Genomic DNA, 27,302 nt, shown 5'->3' with positions numbered 1-27,302 from the left:
CAAGTTATTCCCCATTTTAAAGAATATTTTGTTTTGAATACCTGTTATTCTGTTATCTGTTATTTAACTAGTAAGCCGTTTGTGAAACAGCAATTAGCCTGGACGATGCGTGCCCGTCTCCCACCTGAGTTCTAATTTTGACGGTTCAAACCAGATCTACTCCCGAAGGCCTACTGGCAGATCTATAAACAGCATCATAAAATCCTAGAGGTTTCCGAGGAAAGGAGCTCGTTTTCCGGAGCGCTGCCAGGACAGTCGAAGGCCGTGACTGTCAAAATTCTGACGGCACTCGAAGTAGACAGGAGAACTGCGGGTGCCGTGAACAGGGCCGCCTCTCCAGAGCACAGTGGCCTGCTGCAGCCTCCGCTGGCGAATGGTCCTGCCTCCCCGCCCGGTACTGGCCCACCCGCCAGCCCCATCTCATGTGCTTCTCGAGCGGGCAGGCGAAAGTTGCTTCCTGCCAGCAGATTTTTGTCATCTCCCGCCGTGTTTGTAGACAAGACTGAGCAGAAAGCAGGTGGAGAGGGTCTGGAGTTTTGTCTATTTATTTATTTGCTTTTGTGACTACATTAAAAACAAACAAACACAAAAAAAAAAACCCGGCCGAGACCACAGGTAGCATCATTTTGAAATATCTGGAAAATCTTTGACATTGTGTGTTAAGCAACATTCTCTAAAGGGAATAAAGCTGCAGTACATTCAGTTTGAATTTGCATACAGGTCTGGTACACTGAACAATCTGTAACTGAGGTGAAAACAGACAAGATGACCCAAAACAATCCATTCAGTACTGGAACACTGCTCCCATCACAGGCATGCACTGTATTTTAAAACAATAATGTGACTGTCTGGAGGTTAGTTTGTTGACTCAAATAATTAGTTATTAACCCAACAGAAAATATGCTGTTTTCTTTCCCTGCAAAACATGCATGGCATTGGTAAGACTCACACTCTGAATTTGGGTTGTGTTCTGTCCTGTAACGAACATTAAAGCATGCTAGCGTGCCTAAACTGCCAGAGTAATGTGATTACTCTAACATCACTGTGACATCTGGGGCAAGATAGAATGTGAGACAGAGCGAGAGCGATTCTAGTAGAACAGAGAGTATTTTCCCCTAAAATGTCCCAGCACAAACATCACAGTAGCACTTAGAGTACCATGTCTAACAGGTCAGGTGATTTCATCTTTGAAGTACTTTTGTTTCAATCTAACCAGGGCCTGAAGCAGTCAATTAATTATTCTTAATTATTCTGAATGGTCCTCTAATGGCTCACTTATGGAGAACTAAGTGTAATAATATGATTCCAAAATAACTCCAAAACATAATGTGACTGACATGAATCATGTATCCCTCTGGGTTATTCATGTTCAGCTGGTGCTGCTTTCCAAACTGACATGTGCAAATGCACGCACACACCCCCACCCACACCCCCACCCACTGGTTGTGTGCCTCACAGCCATTTGTCGACAACGACAAGGGCACTGTTGAAGGTGGCCAGTGCCGGGTGAACTCCGCGATGGGCCAGGAGCAGGGAGCCGGCCTGGGTGGTGTGACCGGCGACGTGGAGGTCGTGGGCGGCCTGCTCTACGTCCCACCTCCCCTGCCTAAGCATGTGGGAGATGAGGGCTGGGTAGAGGAGTGTGTCCACACAGCTGACCAGTGCTCCGGCATTCAGCAGCAGGGTGAGGAGCTCCTGGTCACACACCTCCTCACTCAGCTGGAGCCAGGGATGCAGGGATAAAGGTATGAAGAAAAAGAAAACATACATTAGGTCATTAGGTAGGGAGAAAGTGGGGCGGGTGTGTGTGTGTGTGTGTGTGTGTGTGTGTGTGTGTGTGTGTGTGAGAAAGAGGAGAGTGGGAATAGAGAGAGATGATATGGACGGAGAGAGTGGGAGAGACATGAGAGATGGTGGGAACGGCGCAAACAAATTATTAAAGGCATGGCAAAAAAAAAATACAATATACACTTTCAATATACACTTAAAGCGCAACAAACCCTGTTGCACCCATTTTGGTGCAGCAGCTTGTTTTAGTCTTTATTGACTGGCAGGTTTATGAAAACGCGAGCAGAGCGGTCACAGTCGTCCTAACGCTCCCTCACGTCTACCTGAACACATGCCTGTCAGGTGTCTGAGACGCATGCCTTCAGCATCTAATTGCAGCCACTAGACCACATCACTGAACCCATGTTACTCTAAGATACACTTACCCCCAACTCCCATGTGCGTGCGCGCGCGCGCACACACACACGGTCTGGCGTGCTGTGTCACAAAAGCAGAGATCTTCTAAACCTCTAAACCACTAAACTGGTGAAGGAATGTTATTGGGTATTTGTAAGCCACCATGTGCTCAGGGGGTAGTTGGAGAGAGAGCTTGTTATAGTAACACGCTGGCTAGCCACAGGCAGCAGAGCTGAACCCCTGAACTGGACTGAATATTATTTACCCAAGCCCACCTCTCCCTTGGGCTTCTCGCTGCTTCAGTGTGTGCGTGTTTGGCACCATGCACAACACAAATGAGACCAAAGTGAGGGCCGTGTTGTTGGCAGCTCACACTTGCTCTGATGGACAATGTCCATCTTTACACCCCTCTCCCCATACATGTACACGTCTCTCTCTCTCTCTCTCACACACCCACACACACACACACCCTTTCCACTCCTTTTTTTCCTCTGCAATATAAATAATTCAGGTGCTAGCTTCAAGAAACCATGGGGGAACAGCCTAGCAGTCGCACTCACAGAGGAGACATGGCGTAAAAATCAATTATGTGCTAAAACTGATTAAAGGTACCCACACTGCAGGAGACGGGACGCCCTTCTGTGTGGTCCTCATATTAAGCTAAACAAACGAGAATAAAGCACTCGGGCCACAAGCACGGTCTACCGCTCTGACCTGCTTCTGGTGCTGCTGTGGTGTGAGACACCCATACACACACACACACACACACACACACACACACACACACACACACACACACACACACACACACACACACACACACACACACACACACACACACACACACACACACACACACTATAGGGGTAACTTGCTACAGACACTTGCTACAGAAATCCCTACAAACATTTTTTTTTTTATCCTGTTGCTGTCTGCTTGGAGACAGTGAATGAAGCAGCAAATTAGAGTGGGGTTAGACGGAGAGAGAGAGAGAGAGAGAGAGAGGGAACGCGCAACACTCTTAGAAGTATGCAAACACTTCATGACTGATGTCTAATGACATCCACTTAGTCACACACTCATCACTGCTCAATAACTAACCTTTGTGTGTGTGTGTGTGTGTAACAGACATTGCATCACCTGGATGCTCATCACACCACTTGAACAAGCACTCCATTAGTCTCTATTCCTGCCTCTTCACCCTATCCCCACCCCTCCAGTTTAAGGGTTATAGGCCCCAGAGTGACTTAGTGGTGTTAACCTTTCACATTGTCTGTTTAATCCTTCATTTCCTGGTCATTTTTGGACTTTTCTTCATATTGCTTCCTTTTGGAAGTTTTCCTCACTGGGGACTCACTGCTGCATCTTGTCCACTGTCATGGTGTCTGGATGGTTCACCACTGCTGTCTGGCTCAGATGCTTTGCACATGTTCCTGTGTATGTATGCGCGTGCGTGTCCAACGGGAGGAGAGGGAGAGAGAATGATGGAGAGAAGAAAGCTACGTACAAAAATACGGTGAAATACAAGAATGTGAAGAGAGCGACACAGAACATGAAGCCAGATTTGGTGCTAAAAGGTCGATTACTGAACTGTGAAGAAAGGTGTAGAGTCACTATAGAGTGAGAAAGAGTGAGCAAATGGGAGATAGAGCGAGGAGACAAGTGACAGGTGAGTTATACGTTTTATACACACCCATATTAAAAAAAAAAGTGTTGAATGCACAATTCAAATGATAATGATAAAAAGGGCTCATTTGAGAGTTCATTTGCATTTTCTTCAACTAAAACAGCTGAGAGAGAGAGAGAGAGAGTGTGATTATTTGCCACCCTACAAACCCTGGCTGTTTGTAGGCTCGTATATGATCAGTCTGGTGACTGATCTGAATGAGAGAGGTGCACTAGCTGAGATGTAGGAAGCCAATATTCTGAGAATCAAAGCACACATACACAAAGTCACACCCTCACACAATATGGGTATATCAGATGGCAATTTTATGCAGTGCTGAAGCACAGAGCAGCACTATTACAATATAAAAGGCGGCCGAGAAATGAGAGAAAATGAGGAGTCGTGCAAAGGACTGAACTTGCTGGGTAGCTTAGGGAATGAGAATAAGAGTGTGTGCACGTGTGTCTTAAAAGACAAGAGTATTGGAGTAGCTCTAAGAGTGAGAGAGAGAGAGGTGCAGACACAGACAGACAAAGTGTAAGCAAGAGAATGAAAGTCAGGACGCCCTGCTTGACTGGACCTGCGCAACAAGGCAGAATGGCGGGAAGGGCCTGGAACGCTGGCCCACGGAAGGAAGGAATGCTAGCCTGAAAATGTTAGGATTTCCCTGTTTAACAGAGCTTCATCTGAGGAATCTTGATTTATTAACTGTTTAGATTATTTCTGTCTTCCATCCCAATTTCACCCAGTGCCTGAAAGCCACGCGTTTAGGAGTCAAGCCTGTTTACGTATGTCCAACTCCCTTCTGCACCATGGCACACGCCAATTCATTTTTGACATCGTAGCATTTTAGCTCTACACGTCAGACACACCAGCTGCACAGGGCTTCAAGCTCACCTGCCTTAGGGAAGCAGCATGTTATTTATTTATTGTTGTAGGGATGACGACAATTCTACCGTTGATAGACCTGAACATATCCCCAGACTAGAATTACAGTGGAGTGAACAGTACTCCAATAGTGCTAATAACTAGGACTGCAAACCAGTCTTTCCTTTAGAGATTTCTGTGTATAAGGTCATGATTTGCAGATTGTGCACATGGCACTGTGATAATGTGACAGGTCTTTTCTATAATTAACATACCACTGATGCAGTTAAACTGTGCAAACAAACTTTTACTGGGAATTAGAAATGTAAACTTACGCTGACAGAAGTATACATTAAAATTGCAGGAATGAGAATCCTACACTGAGTACTACAACAATATTTATGATTTTATAGCTACACAAACTGAAAGAGATACCTTTTAGTACTTTTTATACTGAGTTCGAATGTTTTTAGATTTGTATTTTAAGTGACAAGCAATTAAATTTCACACTATAATATTAATAAATAAAGCTGTTATGAAACATACAAACTGACTTTTAAGATGTACAGTGGATGGTTTTTTCCTAATGTTCATCTTTAAGAGAATCCCTGTTCAGTGACCAACATGGAGGGGCTCCACTTTCCTTGGTACCCCTTTTCCATACTATATACTGTTGAGCAGTGTAATCTTGTGATTACATTGATTATAATTATAGTGAAGATTTATATAGCGATCGGTTATATAGTCAATATATAAAATATTACATAGAGAATATTCCACTGCAAACCCAGGCCTTTGAACAGTTCTTTGGGAATCTCTGACTACACGCCCTGTGTGTACGTTGGCATAGAAGTCTTCACCCCCTGGCCAGCACGGGTCATATGGAACGTGAGGGCATGCAGCACATGACAGAACTGTGGAGCTAGGTGCTGGTCTGCACTCGCACAATACACCCCGACATCGAGGTGTAAATAAAAGCCATAGGCCGTTTCTAAGTTTCCGCTGGGCTCAGCAGGAGGTAACTGGGCCTCTCGGCTCCACCACCTGTCGCTCTCACCGAGGCTTTGGGTGGAGGGCGGAGGTTTGTCAGTGGGAGTGCTTGAGCTGATTCATCATCCTTTGCCATCTGCTCCGTGACTGGGATGTTCACTGGTATGCCATCAGGCCGGTACCGCCCACGTTTGGGCCACGGGGCCGTTCTCAATGGCTCCATGGCAACCGGCCGGAGTACGGCGGAGGAAGCAGAACGAGGAAGCAGAACGATCAAAATACCACCACGATATGGCAAAACATCAAACGATTAGAAAACTGTGCAAACCCTGAGAAGACTTCAGAAATAGTGCAATGCCAGCCACAACACAACAGAAGCATTTCTAGAGGACCAGAGACCTGGGAATGGATTCAGATTCGGTTTTGGAACTCATTTTACAGTTGGAAATTTAACAAGGAGCCCATCTGGGTTCTGGGCAGCAGAAAAGCTGCAGCAGTGAAATGAACAAAGTGACTTGAATCGCAGCTGATGAAGGTCCTCTGTCTGAAATATACCGTTTCCCTTGTGTACATCTACATTTTTAACTAAAGTACACACTAAAGTTTATATATATCAAAAATAAAATCAAAATGACATCGGTCCATAGCAAAGAGGCAAAGCACTTGTGTTGTCATGCCTCTCACAAAAAAGCATGCATGTATCAACGAACATGAAAATAGCTGTTAAGTGTGGATGTCACTGGGTCTCAAAGCACTGTGTAGTGGCTGGGCCTACACATTTGAGTATGTATATTCTCTTTCATGCATGTAAACAGGCATGTATCACACATTCACAAAACAGCTGGTCTCGTTAAAGCAGTCTATTTACAAATCCATTTAATGTTCACTAATATCTGCTGATGTGTGTGTGTGTGTGTGTGTGTGTGTGTGTTTGGAACACAGGAAAGAACCATTAAAAATGTATCACTCTGGTCCTTCCTCACCCTGTAAGGCAGTGGCTGGTTTCCAGCACAGGGCTTAACTAGAATGGCCAAGGGTGCTTGGTGCCTCATAAATGATGCATGTGGTGTTTTATCATTTAAATCATAAAGCTCTTTCACCCCACCCCACAACCCCTCCCCATTCCGATTGGCCAGCTTTCAAGATGGGCTCTGCCCCCAGGGTTCTGTTAACATTTATGACTGCAGCAGAGAGGGATGTGCATAGGTGTGTGTGTGTGTGTGCGTGCATATATATATATATATATATATATATATATATATATATATATATAAAAATAAAAATAAAATAAAAAAACCCTTACATAAAATCCATACCAAATACATGTTACATGGACACAGCTGGCCAGCGGGGAAATGACAAAATGGAAGAGCTGAGTGTGAAACAAACACAAACACAAACACACACACACACACACACACACAGAGGGAGAAAAAATAGGTGAGGGGTTCTTTAATCATACAGCTGCTCTCCTAAAATCTGGCATTTAAGATGCGTTTTGTTTGAGATTTGTTGCCCATAGCGGCTAATGTTAACCCATCTGTCTCTCCGCAGTTTATACACCGTGATGTCCCTTGAGCTCGGCTATCTGAAAACATGGAAAATCCTTTTCAACAGTCAAATTTCCAGTGCTTTTTTCAGAGGTGTCAGAGGGCTGGAGCGACCAACTTTGGGTGCATGTGCCTCTCCCACTGGCATCTGTGTAGGGAACACAGGCCTGTGCTTGGACTATGCTCCACAGTCCAGAACCACAAGCCATTCTTGGTCTGGCACAGATGGCATGGATACTGGGAAAAATGGCAGCAGCCCAGCACTGTTGGAAGGTCATATTTCACCAGAGCAAAACAACTCTAAGCTCTTTTGTTTGAGCCCCATTACCTGCCTATTACTCTGGTTTTGTTACCAATTGCCTGGGGTTACGCCTAAATCTTTAACAACTTGCATCAATATATGCCTCAAAAAACGGACACATTTATTGCCGACAGCAGCATAAGGCATGCATTCCAGAAAAAAAAAAGAAAGCTGAAATAATGGGACGATAATACAGGTCTTTGGACTGGCAACGTATCGTAGTGGCTGGATAACGTCTGCGTATGAATAGACGCACTGACTCGGTTTTACGAGATTCTGCAGAGTGGCGCATAAGAGTGGAGACACGTGGTGTGTGGCTGTACCTCCTGCGCCCGTATGCCCATGTACTGAAAATGTCAAAAAAGTATACTGCCGGGCTAAGAATTAACTGCCGGTCTACATTGTGTCCAATACCATTTCGCCCGTTCACTAGAGACCTCTTCATGCAACTCCATTTCCTGTGCAGATAAGTATAGAAAAGGGTTGCTTGCTGTTTTCACACAAATGCACCCAAGAGAGAGAGAGAGAGAGAGAGAGAGAGAGAGAGAGAGAGAGAGAGAGAGACACACACACACACACACTTGCAAAGGATAGTGTTTCTGACTGTCTCCCCATCATCTTCGCCTCTCACCTCACGTCCGAGCCCGAGAAGTGCTCCGCTAAATTGTACATTCCTGTACCCTGCACAGCCTACGCTTCAACACCATGCTCACTGTCCAAGCCTTTCTAAAGACTTGCTCGCTACAACCTGAATTTGACTGCCCAAAGCCAGTTCCCACTGTGAGCATTTAAGGGCTCCGTCCCCTCCTTCCTATTAAACCAGGCACTTCTAACATCGCTGAATGAACGTTACACATGACCATTTGATTATATGACACATTGAAATAAACAACTTAAAAAAAGTCCCCTGCTGAATCATATTGGACTGCAATCTCGTTCTGTGGCTGAGTCGGTGTAACAGAATGACATAATAACCTCTATAATCACTGAGGTGTTGTCAATTTTGGCTTTAATTAAAAATTGTGACGAAAAATCATTTTAATCAGAGGGTGAGAATGTAGCACATTTATTTATATTTCAGAGGGCAAGGCACACATTAAAGAAAAATATAAAACCAAAACAAAATAAAGACACACAGATTCATTACAAGCAGTCCCGGACTGGTGCACAACAGACGCTCGGGGGAAAGCATGATGCGGCACACAGCGCGGCTGATCTTGCCATCGGGAATGTCAAGTAACCAATCGTGTGGCAATAATGTGTCTATTATGATGTAACGGATGAGAAAAACAACTGCAGCGTAGGTGATTATTTTTGATTAGGCCGAAGCCAACCGCAAGAACAGTCACACGCTGTGGTTCAAACAGAATAAGGGTGGACTTCTGTGGTGTAGCTAAGGCATGCTTTTGCACAGATCTTGGCCACAGCTTGATTATAGGCTACAGCTTTTGGCTTATGGGTCCGATGAAATGGCGGAGAATTAAGATGTTTAACATGAATTATTCAGTAATGTTTATGACTCTTGATACAAGGCCTACAGTAAATATCACAGCCTGACACTTGTCTGAGAGCTGCTCACAAGTAAGGATATATTGAACGTATTGCACCATTTTAGCTGGTATTACAAATGCAGCAACACGGAGATTTCTGAGAGGCAGCTCGAATAGTGAGACATCATTAAATCACTGGAATCAGGAACATGTGGGTGTTTGTTGTTCTGGATGAATTGGGCTTTTTCTGCTAACTCGCCACACACAGTTAAGATATACTGGGATGAAATCCTGTCCCAACCCAGCCATCCCCAACACTGCTAACAACCTAACCCACCCCTCGCATCCCTAACACCATCCCCAATCCACCCACCCCTGGATCCCACCAGCTCTCCCTAACCCAGTGTGCTTTAACAGTGTTTCCTACTGCACAAATATTTTTTCTTATTTTTTCATCATATACATAATTGTTTTACATTTGTTGTTAGAACCATTAGAATTATAATACTATGTTTACCTTTAAGACAGCAGGATACAAAAAGATTATACTTCATTTCAAAAACCAATATTTGTCTTTACAATTTATTTCTTATTTCAGTAGACCTTTTCCTTAGCAAGATGCGCATTAGAAATTTCTCATTATTTCAGCAAAATACATGAATATGTAGTTTTTAACATCAGCACTGCTCCCATCAGAATTAAACACATACCAAGGTCCCAGTATATGAGCTGCTAAAAGTCAACACTATTGAGTGAACACAGTACTAGACTGCCAGTCAACACAACACAATCGCTTTATTCTTTTCAAAATGTAGTCACTTTTCTGATGAACAATCTGCACTCTGTTTAGTAACCGATGACACGGGATGTTAAAATGGTTGACGAGCCTTTCAGCCAATCACAACTGTTGCTAGGCAATGTGAAGGAAGGAGTATTTTTTTTAATTTTGCCCCCATACCCATGGAAAACTGAAAATCCAGTGTTGCCATTATCCCCATCTCAGAAGAAAAACTTTGATCAGAGCTCAATTCACGATGCCGCCCTATGGCGTCACATTTTGTCAGCACTGCATTAAAAGTATTTGTCAGGTAATGTGTTGGGATTAAGAGCCCTGTTATTCCAGCATTACATGACCAGGCTTTGCACACAGGCCGGGTTAAATTATGGACAGCTTCTACTGGCTTTAATCTGACCTGCGTTCAGTGAGCCAAAGAGTGGGAATTGAAGTTTACTTCTGACCGCCATCTGAGCCCTGCTTTTAAAATAATTTGTAGTTGACCAGTAGCATCACACAAAGTAGACTCATACGGCCGCTCTCATGGACTAAAACGTGAATAATCTGGCCTGTGATCAGTGGCAGGGAAGGTATGCGAGTGAGAACTTACTGTGGACAGGCCTCGGATTTGATCCAGGGTCAGCTTTAGCAGGTGTTCGTCTCCACTCTCAGCCATCAGCTTCAGGCCAGCGAGCCTGAAGCTGCCATTTAACAGCAGAGAGGAGATGTGGCCAATACACTGAGAGAGTGAGAGATTTTTTTTCAGGATTTATCGTCATCATCATTATTATTATTATTATTACTACTACTGCATTTAAAATGCAATCATTAAATCTCACATGACAGTCAAACCACAAAATCCATGAAACTGAAATTGAGAGTGAGAAAGAAAGAAAGGCTAAAAGAAAAAGTGAAGAAACAAGAGAAAAAAAAAAAAAGAGAGAGAAAGAGGATGCCTTATTCCAATGTGTGCCTGTTAATGCAAAATATTCTATTCACAGTCTAGAGATCCAAGGCAGCAAAATATGGATCTCACTCAGCTTGCCACTAGTGGTCAGCACCAGTGCTTTTCATTACAGCTGAGCCAGGTTAACACATCCTCTCAGTGCACTGGGACACACTACAGTGACACGCGCATGCACGCACGAACCTGTGTGTTGAGCTTGTGCCTGGTAGGATAGAGTGTGCGGCACATGGACAGCACCTCGTCACCCATGTTGACCTCCGCGCTGCCAGAGCAGTGTGTGAGCAGGCCGCGTGTCACACACACCCATGGGTTCTGCTCGGACGCTTGCCTGTGTAGGGAAAGAACACACGTGAGTGGGCATGTGCATGCATATATAAGAATCTTCCAAGTGTCCCATGTTCAGATCTTGCATTTGACGTGATTTAGAAAGCTGATGCACACCAAGCATAAATCCCAGTATAATGATCGTTGTTTATTATTAATCCTGCTCCCGCCATGGTGCTAATCTGATAACTCCATGTTTTAATGCCCTGGATGTGTGAGCTCTCTCATGCATGCATGACCACAAACACCCACTCGTAACAACCTTCAAGCGCGAAAGGTTTCGATGTTTAACAGCTCTCTCAACTTGGTGCAGTGTATGGCTTTGGTTCTCCCCATCTTGTGTCCCATGGGTTCGGACTGAAACTTGTAGGGAAGCGAGATCCAACTTTGTGTCTATACTCATTCACCTAAAAACACTAAAAGGGCCCGTTTCCTACATTTTTCTTTTCTTTTAATTTTTTTTTTCCTTGACAACCACTTGCAATGTTCATGTGGTTTTATATTCCAGTCAGAATTAACTTTTACATGACCATTTTCCAACACCTCTATCTCTCAGAATTGAATGGGCTGTTTCTGTTACTGTACCTTGGCTATAGATGGCTATAACATGAATGAGCTCTTTTCTGATTGGTTGCCATGTATTGTCTCTAATTCAAGAAGCAGTCAAAGTTGATACATGCCTGAGAAGTGCAATGTAATTTGGGTGAGGTTAAACTGGGCTAAATGGGCAGACATATGTACATGAGTTTGGTCTTGTGACATCAGAGAAACGATTTAAAAAACAGGCTGTTTTAGTGGTTTAGGCTGCATATATAGACTTTATGGACTGGGGAGGTGAATGGTACATTTTGAAACTTCAGTTTTCCATGACAGGGCCCTATAAACCAACAACAACACCACAGCATTTTGGCATGAGGCTCACGTAGCTTCAAGCAAGCGCTGTCTCAACTCTCCCCTCTATATGGGAACCCCCATCCCCCAGTAAAGCTGGTGTAGGCTTCAGGCTGATGAGTGGTACACAAATTGGCTGAAATTTACAATGAAATACGATAATGTCATTTGAAGAAATTAACAGAATCTTTAATATTCCACAAACTCATTTTTGAAAATATTTGCAAGTACAGCGCTTTATAGACTCCAAGACCCACTCATCATCTAGCATCTTTAACACACAACAAATGACTCCAAAGCCCAAAAATCACATTTATACAACCAACTGGCCTGCAAGATTAGAGTAACCACAGATTCTCACAGAACTGCTTGGTGACGCGTTTTACACAGTGTGATTACACAAGTCAAATGGAACTACTGTTGCTCATATGCTCACAGAATGTCTATAAACATGTTTCAGACTGAGCCAGTTTAACTGGGTATATTGAGAATTGGCTGTCCACCCGAGACATTGAACAAAATGAATTCAGACATTCCAGATAAATGTGTGAAAAAAAAAAGGGGACCCCATTTCATTGCTCCTGGAGATGTGCAGGGATACAGGACTTTTGGAATCAAATAACTGGAATTTGCTCCAAAAGTCTTTCCATAGAACACTATTCCTAGGACACTATCCCTTAAGAAACAAGACGGAGCACTGGCAGATCCATGTCTAATTCACACAAAAGGCCTAATTAGTCTACAATGGCGATATAGGAGCTCAAGCTCAGTGCAAGCTTGGCTAAAAGAGTTAGCATCTTGTTTAATTTTGGAAAGGATCACAAACAATAACACTTTTTTGGACATTTTTGAAAGAAACAAAATGGTGGGTCAATACCCTGACATTTTCAGAATGAACAGACTAGACTTATTTATTTTTTATGTATATGTATATGTACTTAGAAGTATATACACATATGGGTGAAATACTTTTATAGTGTAGCATCTGTACTTATAGCAATGTCCTGTTGAGATGGAAGGACATTTGGGGAAGTGGTGAGATGTTTTGATGTTATATAATATGAATGCGTTAAAAGGTTGTAGTATCTTGGACATAAAATAAATAAATAATTAAAAATAATCCCCCAAACAAACAAACGGAGTGCACTGTATGGTCTGAGAATTACGGGCCTGGCCCCTGTCTGAATTCCCCGCACCTGGGAGTCACTGGTGATCTGGGAGATGAATAAATCGGAGGGTTCGATCTGCCCTGGGTCCCCAAGGCCGGCAGCCTCTGGAAGGTCTGTGTATCTCTAGGCTTGGCTCTTAACTCCAAAGTTGCTCCAGATCTTACACGATTTATCCATCTTTTTTCCATTTTGCCATGCAGATTGGATAAAACTCTGAACTTGAGCTAGTTCACTAGGTATTTTGTGGAATTAAGTCCCAGAATCCAGCTCATGCATGGCTATCCCCAGGAAGGCAGCAATGTGGCAGGCTCAGGTGTCGCTCTGCTCTACTCTCTTTCAGACCAAAACATGTCTCCAAAGCACTTGGCTTAGCTGCTAACCTAAAAAGCTGTAAAATGTCACATAGGAGCGAGGCTCCAACTCATCTCCCACTGCACTGCCCTGCCAGATATGGATATCTGTGATGTACATCTGAGAAGACGGAGAAGAGCTTTGAGACGCGAGCGCTAAACTTGGACTTTAGCCCGATGCGCGAGAAGCTAACTCCATGTCAACACTCAGGTTGGAGTCAGCATTCAGGTTGACCCAGAGAAAGCAGACATCAGAGGCTAACTGCTAAACTTTAGACAGAATATCTCTAGAGCACACACACACACACACACACACACACACACACACCTCTGCGCTGTCCGGATTAATGTTAATGTAAAAGAGGAAGCTCAATATTCTCTGCCTTACTCTGGGATTCTCCGTGATGTGCCACAGCTTGGACTGTTCATTCGTCCTGCTTCATAGGAAGTGTGTGTGTGTGTGTGTGTGTGTGTGTGTGTGTGTGTGTGTGTGTGTGTGTGTGTGTGTGTGTGTGTGCGTGCGCGTGTGTAAACTCTACATGTCTCATCATGTGTTGAGTCAGGCAGCTGTTAACCCGGCAAGTGCTGGTAGTACACTGGAGCTCACTCATACAAAATGCTAATAAACACTCCTTTAATAAACATCAAAGATAGCAATTCAAGGATGCGCGCACACACACACACAAAATTGCACCCCTTGCATGCCGCACATGTCAGCACCCACACACAATATCCATAATGTGCCAACAGTTGGCATTAGCAGGCGTGGGCTTTATAGCCCTCACACTGCATCGTCGTTTAACCTGGGGTGGCTACATCAGAGCATGATTAGTACCCAACACGCACAGTTTCCGCACGGAGCAGGGCTCTATTACAGGAGGATGAGCAATGCTCTGTGAGCTCAAACCCATTCACCGCCTGCCCACTGGTTGGATCTCCTCTGCCTCCAGCCCATCGGGTGCAGAGCTTTCTGAATGCACTCTCCCACCTGGACAGCCGCAGTTATAGCAGCGCGGTTAGAGGAATGAGTAGGCCTTATAGGCTCTTTTGGCTCACACTTCCACTTCCGAAACAAGTGTGTGTGTGTGGGAACGGCCCTCCAGTCTGCAGGAAAAGGGTGTGTGGTGTTTCATCTCAAGATGGTTAGTTTCCTCCAGCAATCAGTCAAGATTTATTGTGTCTGCAACAAACGTGGGGCTAACAGTGAGGTCCGCCCCCTCGTCGGACCATTTATGGACTTGGTGCATTTATTAAAGTATGTTGTCACTAATGAGAGAAAAAAAACAAACAAAAAAAAACAAAACAAAAAACCCCAGAGTGCAATTCTTGCACCATTCACCATCAACTCCTACATGCTTCACAAAGCAGTGAAACTGAAATCCCTGCAGCTTCTGGGCATGACACAATGCCTAATCAGCATGCTTATGATTTCACACACACACGCACGCACGTGCCTGGTTTAGCACCCTCCCTCGCCCCCGAGACATCAGCATTCCATTCAGCTTCCACTTTAATCTGGAAAAGCCTTTGACGCGTCGTACGGAACAATTTAGCTTCATCAGGCCCAGCGATTGTGCCAAATGCTCTCGCGCGATCCAGCAGCAGACTGGCGCTCAGGCGCCTTTGCTGACAACTATTTACGGAAGGGAAAAAAAAGTGAGCGCGACTGGGAGGCTGTACTGTAAAATGACAGTGAGAAAAACAAAAACAAAAAACAAAAACAGAGGCCAGGACCAGCTGCTTTTGGACCCGGGCCTTGGTTCTGAGGAATGGAGCATTCACACTTTGGTTAGGTAGAAAACTAACCCGCACATGCTCAAAAGCACCACCTTAGCGGATTGTTGTTCCACTCCCTGCCCTTTCCCTTAGGTGGTCATTTATTACAGCACCATTTCCTCCGGCCTGAGTAGTGAGGAAGGTTTAAAAGGACCAAAAATGGTTATTGGAAAAAATAAAACTCAGGAAATAAAAAAAAAAAAAGTGTTGATATAAGACTAGCACGTGTGAAGGAGTGACCGATTACAAACATGACCTGTTCTTGTCTGTGACTGGAGGCCACGCCTGTAGGAGGAGCATGAGATGCTGAAACTCCTCCCACTTTCGACTAGCACCCAGCAGCTCGAGGAAGAGGGAGTGGCGCTTGTCCTCATCTTCAATATCCTCCGTTTCACACTGAAAGAGAGGAGGAAAGCGCAAGTACATGAGCCAGCTGAATTTTAAAAATGCTGATGAATTACATGCTGGACAATCTCCAGTTATGACTCATTAAATATGCATAAACACAGAACACACACACAGAAAAACGGAGGAGTGGGTTAGAAACTGATGACAAGAGGAGGACTAATTGATAGCTGAAGAGAAGGATAAAAAGAAAGAGAGAGGAAAGAGGGGTGAAAAGGCTGATTACACGAGCAAGTAGACTCGAAGCCGCTGCTCGCCTGAGACATGAAAGCGAGTTAACTGTCTGCGGGGTGAATGCAGCCACAAGACCACGGTGCTCAGTAGAGAGCAATCATGCAATTAAACAGCCTTACACACACACAAACACACACACACACACACACACACACAGAGATCCGGGTCGCAGACAGAGGAGTGAGTCGTGCCCTACGGTGACGTCTCTCCCGCACCCCACTCGTCTCAAAGGGGCGAAGGCGTGGAGAGAAAGTAATTAAAATTTGCCTTCAGAGCGAGCCGAGTGCAACAGAGCACCTCCGAGGCCTCCTGTCGTGTGAGGGGGAGGACGACACAGGCCCCGGCACCCCGAAACGAAACTGAAGGAAGGGCCTTCAAACGCCAAAGGGAGGGAGGGAGGGGGAGAGAGAGTGCTCAGCTTATTAATTGGGTTGGGCTGTTTCAGGTGCACCCATGTTAGAGCCTTACAGCAGAGCAATGTACGAGTTATTGAGACCTGTGACCATTTAAAAACCAAAATGTCCACAACAAATAGAAATCCACGTATACTTAAGTGTGTGTGTGTGTGTGTGTGTGTGTGTGTGTGTGTGTGTGTGTGTGTATGCACGCGTATCATGGGGTAGTGAACGAGTTACCTTCAGACGGTAACGGTTAAATTCTTTTAGAGAATTGCTTTTCTATGCTTTTGCAACATTGAACATTTACAGTTGACACCCTATATACATCCTCATCAGGACATTGTTAAGACTATACCATCAACGCAAAGCCGTATTTAGAGTGGAAAAGAAGACAGCAAAAGTTTATTTAAGTGCATATTTAAGTGCTTAGGGGCTCAGTGAAGAGGCGCATCTTAAGTCTTCATTTGAAGGCAACCAGTGACTCAACTGTACAGACAGCCAGGGAAAGTCCATTCCACCAGCTTGGTGCCAGGACAGAGGATAGTCTTGATGCCTTCTTAATGTCTTGCAGGATGGTGGTTCGAGTCAAGCAGTACGAGAGACTCGACAGCACTGTGGTGCGGAATGGGATTCGATTAGTGCTTATGGGCATGTGAGAGCTGGTCCAGTTATGACTCTGTAGGTGAGCAGCAGGGTTTTAAATCTGATGTGAGCTGCCACAGGGAGTCAGTGGAGAAAACGGAGCACGCGGGTATGAGGTGATACCTGATGGCGATGGTCATGGTCATGCCAGTTAAAGCAGGACTACCTTCAGCTGAAGAAACAAAACCAAAAAGAGAGAGAGACCCACTCTGTAAGGCCAAACAAAAACACAACATTGACACCTATGGAAACCATGGAAGATGATTTCCGGATATCATAATGCCACCGCAGTTTGGATCTCTCCCTCTCGTTCACACTGACGTGGAAATCAATTATGCAGACACCTCAGGATGAGCATAACGACATTCCACTCAGCCCCCGTCGTCTGTGCTGAATCGATTAATAAACTGCCCTGACGCTCTTCATTAGAGACCATCGTGTTCCTTCTCCACGAATTACTATGATGTCATGGGTGCCATGGACACGCTACCGCGAGCGCACGTGCTAAGTGCGTGCCTCACGTGCCGAGCCATTTCTTCCACTGTGGAAACGAATCCCAAGCACCGGCGTGGATTAATATGAAGACGGAGTGCCAAGCACACACACTGGGCCAAACGTTTTGGCTTCGTTTCCCCCACCCCCCACCACATGAGGAGCAGCAGCAGCACCTGTATCACCACAATCTTAGAAATTCTGTGAGTAGGCATCACCGGCGCTGATGTAAATGATCACAGTCTTGAGGGAACCTTCGTTCAACGCCTTTTCTTCCTGTCCGTCTTCCTCTCTTGTTTTATGATTGGCCACACTCAGAGGTGGCAGGCTGTCCTGAGGGAACAAGGCAAGGGCAGAGGGCATAGGGAAAGTGGCCAAGGTGGGAGTTAGCGGTCAGAATGTGACAGCACCGCTGCTGATTAAGAGCTTGTCCACGTTTTATGAGGGCTAAAGTTACCCCCCCATCGTGCATCCCATTGTGCCTTTAAAAAGGCCCCAGGGGAGAAGAAAGCCTCCACCAGCTATTCTTTCTGCTTCAGAGAATCCACCCACACCACTGAGACACGGTCCTGTGTGCGAGTACGTACAGACAGACTGAATGGAGCTATAGTGCGCTATACTTCACAACATCCACCCACTCTGTGGCCTCCTCTAAGTGGAAACCTGCATGTTCTCCTTTCCATCTGATGGACACAAAGATACACAACAAGCGCTCCCTTCAGTGTGCACACATGCGAGCGTGCTCACGTGTGTTCGGATTCGAGGCCTGCTGAGAGAGATTCCCAGGCGTGCTGAGAAGCGTTGCTTGAGAGAAGGGCGGGGCTTGCAGGGAGGACTGGTGAGTTGCATGGGGAGGAGGGGCGTGGCTCACAGTAAGAGGGGCGTGGCTTATGAGAGGATGGGCGTGGCTCACAGGAAGGAGAGGCATAGCTCAAAGGGAGAAGAGAGGCTGGTAGTCGTGTTCATCTCGTCTGGTTTCTGCATTAGAAGCAAGAGGTGTCTAACAGAAAATCAGAAAACCTCTGAGAAAAAACAAAACAAAAAACCCCACCTTCATGGCCATTTCACTCACTTTCCTCTATATAAAGACAGACAATGAGAAAGAGGGAGGCTTTCGGAGGACTGAACTTGACACCAGCGGTCTGAACCATACCGTATAGCTCACCAGGGCAGACTGCTAATCATACGGCCTTAACTAAGCCAAACTAGGACTGCCTGGATGCATGCAGTTTCCGAATATCCCATGTTGCTGAGAGGCAAATTGAGCTACAAAGCAAACTGGCAGGCAGTCACGAAGAGAGAGAGAAACAGAACCTAAGTGCATGAGAGAGGTAGAGGTACAGAAAGGAGGAACTCCCGGGGCCTGACCCGACCCCGCCTTGTGTCTCTGCTTGAAGATGAGGAATGGAGGGGAGGATGGATGGTGAAGCCTTCAATCTCTCCATCAGCCTGAACGGAGACACTCCAAACATGGGGAGAGAAATCAAGGCTGCCAGTAGTACTTAACTACTTCAGAGTGTGTGTGTGTGTATACCAGTAAGCACCTGTGATGGAGTTTCCAGGGCCTTGTAAAGGATTTCAGAGTAGAAATGGGACTTGGGAGTTTTGAGTGTGTGAACTCGTTTCAGGGCTGTAATGAGGTCATACTTCTGGGGTTTCAGCATAGGCTATAGGGCTTTGCATGGGAGTGTGGGTGGCCTAATACGCGAGTGAGAGAGTGTGCGCGTATCCTTGAGCCAAAGAACTGACTAGAAATCAGGAATCTGGCATCTGACCATATGACATTATTCACATCAATTCATTGTCTGATCTGGGAGCAATGCCTGGGCAAACCATACAAAATAGACCTGCAAGCAAACAGAGACTGAATAATAAATGGCTCATAAATGAGAATAATAAAAAGCTGAACTTTATGGCAGCTGCAGGAGATGGGAGATCCTTGTACTGGATGTGTACAACAGCAGGTTGCCAGACACCTTTGATTAGAAAAGCACAGGGGAACGCTTTCTCCGAAGCAGGAAGGCAAAGTACTCCCGGAACACTGGAGATAATGTCATAGTGGGCACGCCATTTTCACCACCACGCTGATAACAGATGCTAAGGAATGAAGGGTAAGCTTAATTATGTGTCTATATATCTCTCTCCCTGTATTATTTAGTTTATGTATTTATTTTTGTTGAGTCCCAAAAAATGCTGGAGTGTTTGGGGCCCATGGGTCAGCTCCAATCCACCAGCTATCCCGTGCCCAAACAAGAGAGAGGAGCAGAGGAACACAGACCTGGGCGTGTGTGCGCGCGTGTGACGTCTGGCCTTTGGAAGGAGTCAGAAAGTTTCCATTAGTATTTGGTGACCCACTGACAAAGTTGCTCTTTCCTCTGCGATCTGTCCGTTATGCTACAGCAAGTGGGTGGTGGAGGTGGAGATAAGAGGTGTAGGGAGTGGAGAAGTGGAGAGAGAGAGAAGTTAAGAAAGAAAGGTGGTGGAGAGGAAATGCATGGAGGAGTATGGACGGATGGGGGGAGGGAGAGAGAGAGACAGACACACACACACACACACACACACACACACCCACCCACACCTTAAGCATAAGGAGGTGGTGATGGACAAATGGTATTCTCAATTACATAAGAAAGCCCAATTTTCCATACATCAACTGGATGGCTTCAAGAGAGGTCAGCACCTGCACGAACTCCTCCAGGCTGTTCAAAGCCATCAAACGGATTTGTGGAGCACGCCCTGGGCGGGTAGCCATGCCCGTGCATAACGATGCGGCTGTTTAAACCTGCTTGCCGTGGGCGAGAGCACGATCGTGCATATCGATCGACGCGGGGCACACACTCGCCGCACTGCCTCGTCGTTGGGACGGCAATGACCTCGGAGGTCTTGAAGTGCTTTGCATGACTGCAGCATCTGTGGAAGTACGCGGTGTACGCACAGGAAGGGGTGGAGTTTCTCTTCCCGCCTCACATCGTTCTTTTTCCTCAATGGGTGCAGAGGATCATCACCCTTAAAACTTTAAAGTGGCACTCCCATACAGAGCGCAGAGAGCTTCACGAGCAGGTGCTCCATGAGCAGGTGTGAGCTCATTCTGGTCCGAGCACCGGTGTCCTAGTGCCAAGGTGAGAGGCGAGCTCAGCTCTGGAAACATTCCCCAACACGGTCCTGCCTGATGTGCCCGCATACGACCGGGGAATATTTTAACTGCTCGAATAGTAAAGCTCACTTGTGTCGAGGTTTCAGTCGCTTACGCATAGCTCATTAATTAAACATGCTCAGGGGAGGGGTTCAGGTCATGAATATTCAGGAAACCTGGCTAGCGGAGGTGTGCCACTTCAGAGCACTTTACAGCCATGAACAGAATGTTGAACGACAGACAGTTCAGACTGTTCAAATGCACAGGCCTTTGCTCCAGCCATAAATATATACAGCACATCATAAACTCACACATCTGCACTGCGTAATTTCCATTTGAGTTCTATGAATTTAAGAGCCATTAGCCAGTCACCAATCAAACTGTTAAAACGCAATCCAGCTGTCAAAGGTGTAAACAACCTTTTTGACTTCACTCAAAACGAGCCATCTTTTTTTTTTTTCTGCCAGCACTAGCATTTGAATCAGACAGGCACGGAAAGCCCTTTCTGATGGAAGACACTGATATAACAGTGTGGTGGGTCCATGGGCAAGACCTGGTGCCAATATAGTGGTGGCTTGTCAGGCCCAAGCAACGCCTGTGTCAATGGATCACCAAACATTCTAAACCTGCGTCTGAGGTCTCACACACACACACACACACACACACCTTAGAAGGTCTAGATCAGGCCCTGTGAACACAAACAACGAGGGGGGGAGGAAAAAAAACAAAACAAAAACAAAAACAAGCAATCATTAGCACACGACACACACATCCCTTGCTGGCTGTTGAGAACAGACCAGTGCTCCAGCTGTTTCCGGGGTTTGATCAGCAGGTGCACAGGCCTGTGGAAGCCAGAAAGTCCATGAGAGCAAAAGAAGATCAAGATGAAAATGTCTCACTTCGCTTGGTCTATTTCACACACCATGTTTTTTCATCCCAATTCTCACTTTTTCCGTCCTTTTCACCATCCAATCTGATCACCCAGTGGCCCTCACTGAGCGGCTATCACTGTTGACCCTTATTGGCTATGCACCACTTAACTAGAAAATTAGACTCCGGGACTATACTGAGTGTGTGTGAGAATGTGTGTGTGAGTGAGATGATCTAATATGACAGGGAGGATATGGCCTGGCTATGTCTTGCATCAGCAGAAATTAATGTTGACCGGTGTAGACAGAGGAGGAGGAGCTTGTTGTCAGGAGAAAGCCAAATGCAGGAAGTCCAGGCTGGCCCCACAGCCAATTATCTGCTCCCACTTTGTGTATGTGTGCACTTTCAGCAGAAGCCAACACGTCTCCCAGCACACTGTTCTCATCCCAAACACTACTACAGTGATCTACAGACCAGAGATATGAAATGAAGCAATAATCATATCAGACGAGGGACACTGTTGCTTCTACTTTGCGAACTCCATAAACATTAAACACACGGCACCAACATTAATCAGGAGCTCTTACTAGCACCCTGATCAATTAGAACAGATTGATACTCATCAATTACAATTAACTGATCATTAGTTCTACGATATTTGGCAACCGAGTTGAAAAACTCAGACAGAGCACGAGAGAGAGAAGGGGACTGACCAGACAAATCAGAAGTGAAAGAACAATGGGTTGGACAAGCAAGTATGAGTCACCAAACACCTCCTCTCGCAGTGAGTGTGTTCCGGGGCCTGACCAAGAGAACAATCAAAGGTTAAGGAGGTGCTCCACAGAGATTCGGGGGCCAGGCAGCAGAGATCACCACGGAGACGGGACGGATTTCAACATGGAAATCCCACGCAGAGGGGCCAAGCAGGCTGACAAGACAGACGTGAAACACACACACACACACACACACACACACACACACACACACACACACACACACACACACACACACACACACACACACACACACACACACACACACACACACACTTCTGCCCACTTGCATGCCTATCAGAAGGCAGCAGACAGACAGGGAAGCTGTGATAAGGCCAGCAGTGGTGTAGGCTACCTACAAATACCCCATGGAACTAGATGGAGGATCCACAGACTTGATCCAGACTACAAAAAAATAAATGTTTCTAACACACCCACACATGCATACACACCCACAAAGACACACCCACCCACCCAGACACACCAACCCACCCACCCAGACACACTACTGTTTCTACTCTTCTGCTTTGTCGGTTTTGTTTTTCCACCTAACGTTAGCGGAGAGGACGATGGGAGATTAAGGGCACCGGGCTGTTAGCTTCCTCCCGAGCGCTGCTGGCGTCAGACGCCTTTGTGTTAAGCTGTCAGGTATATCAGGCCGAACATGACGGACGACTTCAAGTGAGGAGCTCGTGTTCGCTGTCGTAAGGAAGAACCTTCAAAAGCCTGACAGCGTTATGACAAGGAAGGACACCTGCAGAGGGGAGTGGAAAGAGGTGGAGATGATGGGCGGTTTCTTTCTCAGGGCTGAAAAAATGAGGGACCAAAAGTGCCCGTGTGAGCCTGAATGGATGTGAGCACGTGTGTGTAAGAGAATGCATATGACCGAGTAAGTGTGGGACAGTAGAGAGCAGCACACAGAGCTGACACTGGCCCAGAAGGAAATGCACAGTGACGTACTGAGGGTGTGTGTGTGTGTGTGTATATATACGTACTCTGTCTCTCCATTTTTTCACTCTCCCCAACAAACAAACACACATTATTTGTTACTCGGCTCATCAAAATGAAGAAATAAATGAATATGCATTTTTACCATGCCACACGTGTTGATGTAATATAAATAGCCTCGACACCGAGGGATTCTAGTACTTCTTCAGACACACATCCACACACAAGCCACACACATATGAAGTCAAAATAGCTGTACATACAAAAAACAAAAACAAAACAGGAGGGTGATAACAGCACTGATTTAAAAAAACAAAAAGAACAGCTCTGAAAGAAAATGTTCCTTGGGGGTAAACAACCCCTGGATAAAGACTACTGAGCACACAGATACATATGCACACCCAAACAAAGGACAATAGATCAAATAATTGCATTTAGAAGTAATCTGTTATTGTCGACATCAAGCAGTCAACTGGCATGAGTAGTTGCATGTGTGCGCACACACCTGATCTGTATAAAGACATACAGTACCCTGCTAAGTGTGGCCATACTGAAGCTCAGCTCCAGAGTGAACAGAGTCCCTACTTTAATGATCACATTAGCCCCAGTCATTAAGCTTGTCTTTGGTTAAACACACACACACACACACACACACACACACACACACACACACCCCTCCTCTTTAACATCGACAGCGCCATAAAATGACAAATGAGCTCAGATTATCAAGTTAGGAGACCATGACAACATCAACACTGACACACTCACACTCACCCACCCACCCCCACGTACACACCCACCCACACTTTACTTTTTGTTTATTCACAATGACTGCATTGGCAACACTTCCGATGAATACGTCTACAAGCCCAACAGATTCACAGGCTGTTGCCAAATGGGGATCCTCAAGCCAGCCAGGCAGAAATGCCCTCCCGCCAAATAAGGATCCGGCAGTCTAGGCAGTGTGACATTTTGTTTGCAGTGAAAGCAAAGATGAACGAGCAACATTAAGACAACGAAATCTATACAAGTGTGCCAGAAATGTCACAATTTGAATGCTGCTCTTTAAACTATCAGCAATGTGTGTGCGTGCGCGTGAGAGACTGAGATGAGCTTGGCTGGCCCCGCACCAGGCTGTGTGTATGATTTATGATTTCCTCTTTACCTCGCTATAATATGGATAGTTGACCTTCTGTTGGTAGAGTTCTTCATGACTGTGTGCTGATCATTGGCTACATCAGTGTCCTTAGTGGGGAGTCAATGGAGGCGGCTGAGCTCAGTCCCCCGACCCACAGAACAAACCACGCGTGAACAAAACATTCTGGTGATCCGTGCATTTGCTGTTTGGTAGGTTACTGTACAATCCCCCCTTAGGGGGGGACCGTTACCGAGCTGAGAGCTCATCCTGGATTTCAGTCTGCAGTCTAAGGCTTTCAGAATTAAATCTCTACATTCTGCAGCAGCTGAGGGGAAGTAACTTCATGGTGGTGGGTCGCCAAACCAGTCTGCAAATGAAGCTTCTGTCCTCTCTGCATGTCTTCAAATATATGCCAGAAAAACATTGACCTCAATTTGATTTGTTATAAATTCGTTTTCGTCAAGGTATTAAAATTAACCCATATGTCAACGGCAGACAAACAGAGACCTGACTGGCCAAAATAAAATATAATTTCACAATAGGTGAAAACATTTTTAATGCACTTTGGCCTATAAAAGAGAATTTTGAAAAGCTCAGATTTATAATCTTTACTTGCATTTATTTGTGGGGGGTCAACTGTTATAGCAACTTGCATTTATTTGCATTTATTTGTGGGGGTCAACTGTTACAGCAACCTCAGCAACCTAAGAACTGGGGCCTGTGTAATCATTTGGATGGGATCCAGTCTTCTCATGACCTACTGGATCCAACAGGTTTTGTGAAAAAAGGGGAATGATTTTGTTGTGCTGCCCTCAAATGTGTCGAGATGGCCTGTCCGAGCAGTTGTCTTAGTTATGGCCAACAAAGGTCACTCCTCTCCATGACCAGGGCTGCCTCCCTCATTTTTCCATTTTGATTGCCTAATGCCAGTTATGCATCACCACACATGGTACAGAAATTAGGTTTTATAGTTGATGCTGGGGATAGAATTACTACTCGTACACCATCATCCAGACCCGGCTTCATGTTGTAGTTCTGAAAGAAACCAGGCGACTGGCCAGCTGGCCGATGACCCCAGTTTATGTTTTGGCCAAGTCAAGGATTTTTAGCCGCGTTTTGCGCTCTGTGGTTGCTAACAGCGGGCGCTGCTCTGAGCTTTTATCGGATCACAGATGCTGACCCAGCATGCTTCCAGTAGCATTTTGTCAAGATCTCGGGCTCAGGGCAAATCCTCCAAAAAAAACAGCACCACATTCTGGGATATGATGGAGGTGTTAAATTACGGTTTTCTCTTTGCTCTTCGACAGCTATATAAAGTTGATTTTTGTACCTACAACACTATAGTTCAGGGCTGCATTTGACAGACATCCTAAGATGTTGTCTGCGTGTCAAGACAGCTGAGTAAGTTTTTTCCCCTGTTCTCAGGCGGCTGTACAGTCAGATGTTGCTTGGAAAATCCATTTCCGTTAGATGAGAAAACATGAGCCCCTCTGGAACTGCGGTGAGAATTAATGTCAGTACACCTATATAGGATTCCTTAAAGGAGTAAAAGTGCAAGTTTGTGTGTGCGCGCGCCTGGCCCTCTGTCTGTCTGTGTGTGTGTGTGTGTGTGTGTGTGTGTGTGTGTGTGCACGTGTGCATCTGCATGTAAATATTTTACACATCAAGCTGATGGATATAATTAAGGGAATTAAGCGTTGCAATGTGAGGGTGAACTCGGTCAGGGTGCAACTGGCATGTGCTAGGAGTTGTTTTGCCAAATCAGAGAGCAGCTCGCTCTCATCTCGGCTGAGGTGAGAACTTCCCTCTCTGCGTCTGGCACTACTTTGGGCTGTCTGTGACACTCCACCAGGAGCAATCATGCATACCCAAACTTGAAGGAGGTCAAAGGTGGATAAGTGACCTTTGGTCAAATAGCTTCCTTGCAGATAGTATAAAGACTAGGCCACATTACTGGGCCTACAGGTGTGATTAGTCATATTACACAAGACCATCAAAGCAAAGTTCCTGACACAGAAAATCACACACACACACACACACACACACACACACACACTTTGTGTGCTATGGCCCAATGCCCAGTCTCCTCCCTCAGCTTAAGCCCTCCCAATTAGTGCAATGCATGCTGGGTAATACACATCTGCAGTGGCCACCTGAAGACATGCTCGCTCCAATAATGATGGATAGGCACATCCAACACCCCATGTGTACGTGTGAAACACACCCCCACCCACCCCACTCACCCACCCCTCTGATCTGCCCTTAATTACTCTTCTAGCTTTAGGCACTGCTATTGCTGTGCATTACTGCTCTGCTTTCATTTCTTCCTCCTTTTAGATCACCTTGCAAAGTGTCATGAAGCAAACAGTCTTCTGCAAAAGGGCCAAATGACAAGCAGAAACAAGGATGGAAAACTAACACGTGCCCCGCTACCCAGCAAAGACGCCTCACGGAAACACAGATTCAAGACAACGCTGGCGTGGAGTCTGGCACCCACTTTTGCAGATTTGGGCAAGGCAGCAGCTTCCCAAAAGTCAGGCCCAGCAAGAAGTTCCACCCAGAACATACCAAACACCCCCAGTCAAAGAACCACTAGTTGCTGCAGAATTTGTCTTCTGGTAATGACTTCTCATGGTAGAATGCTGCAGTTCTAATGCGCCACTGAAAATCCAATAAAAATAACTCTCTCGCAATAGGTGAGCCGTCCCTTTAAGACCTTGACGACTGCAGTTTGCAATCATTATTCCATTTAAGAAGTGACTAATGAACCCAATTAAATTACAATAAAACACCCGCTGGTATGCGCATAAACAGGGGGTCATTTACATTATTTAGGTGCAGCAAATTAAACAATTACTTGGTTGAGCATGTCAACCAAACGCGCACGTATAACGGCTGCTGCACTATGGTGGGAGCTAGTGAGGGAGTAATAGATATCGTTAGACACGTATCTGCACGCTGGTCTGCCG

The 27,302-nt window shown here is 45.6% G+C and overlaps 1 protein-coding gene across 3 annotated transcripts in view; it reads right to left on the bottom strand.

The window, feature by feature from the left end:
- Positions 1-529: 529 nt before the first annotated feature.
- The window catches only part of nbas (NBAS subunit of NRZ tethering complex), a 119,330-nt gene continuing 92,557 nt past the window's right edge, over positions 530-27,302 (bottom strand). For all 3 annotated transcript variants that reach the window (XM_035528768.1, XM_035528767.1, XM_035528769.1), the window contains 4 exons: positions 15,557-15,696; positions 10,974-11,118; positions 10,434-10,562; positions 530-1,719 (listed from right to left, as the gene is read on the bottom strand). In XM_035528768.1, coding sequence (XP_035384661.1) covers positions 1,453-1,719; positions 10,434-10,562; positions 10,974-11,118; positions 15,557-15,696 — 681 coding nt within the window. In that variant the 3' untranslated portion in view covers positions 530-1,452. The remainder of the gene's footprint in view (positions 1,720-10,433; positions 10,563-10,973; positions 11,119-15,556; positions 15,697-27,302) is intronic.

This window comes from Electrophorus electricus, chromosome 8, assembly GCF_013358815.1.
Source record: "Electrophorus electricus isolate fEleEle1 chromosome 8, fEleEle1.pri, whole genome shotgun sequence".
NCBI classification, from domain to species: domain Eukaryota; kingdom Metazoa; phylum Chordata; class Actinopteri; order Gymnotiformes; family Gymnotidae; genus Electrophorus; species Electrophorus electricus.
The sequence above is the reverse complement of the archived record's forward strand: the minus strand, read 5'-3'. Positions and strand labels throughout refer to the sequence as shown.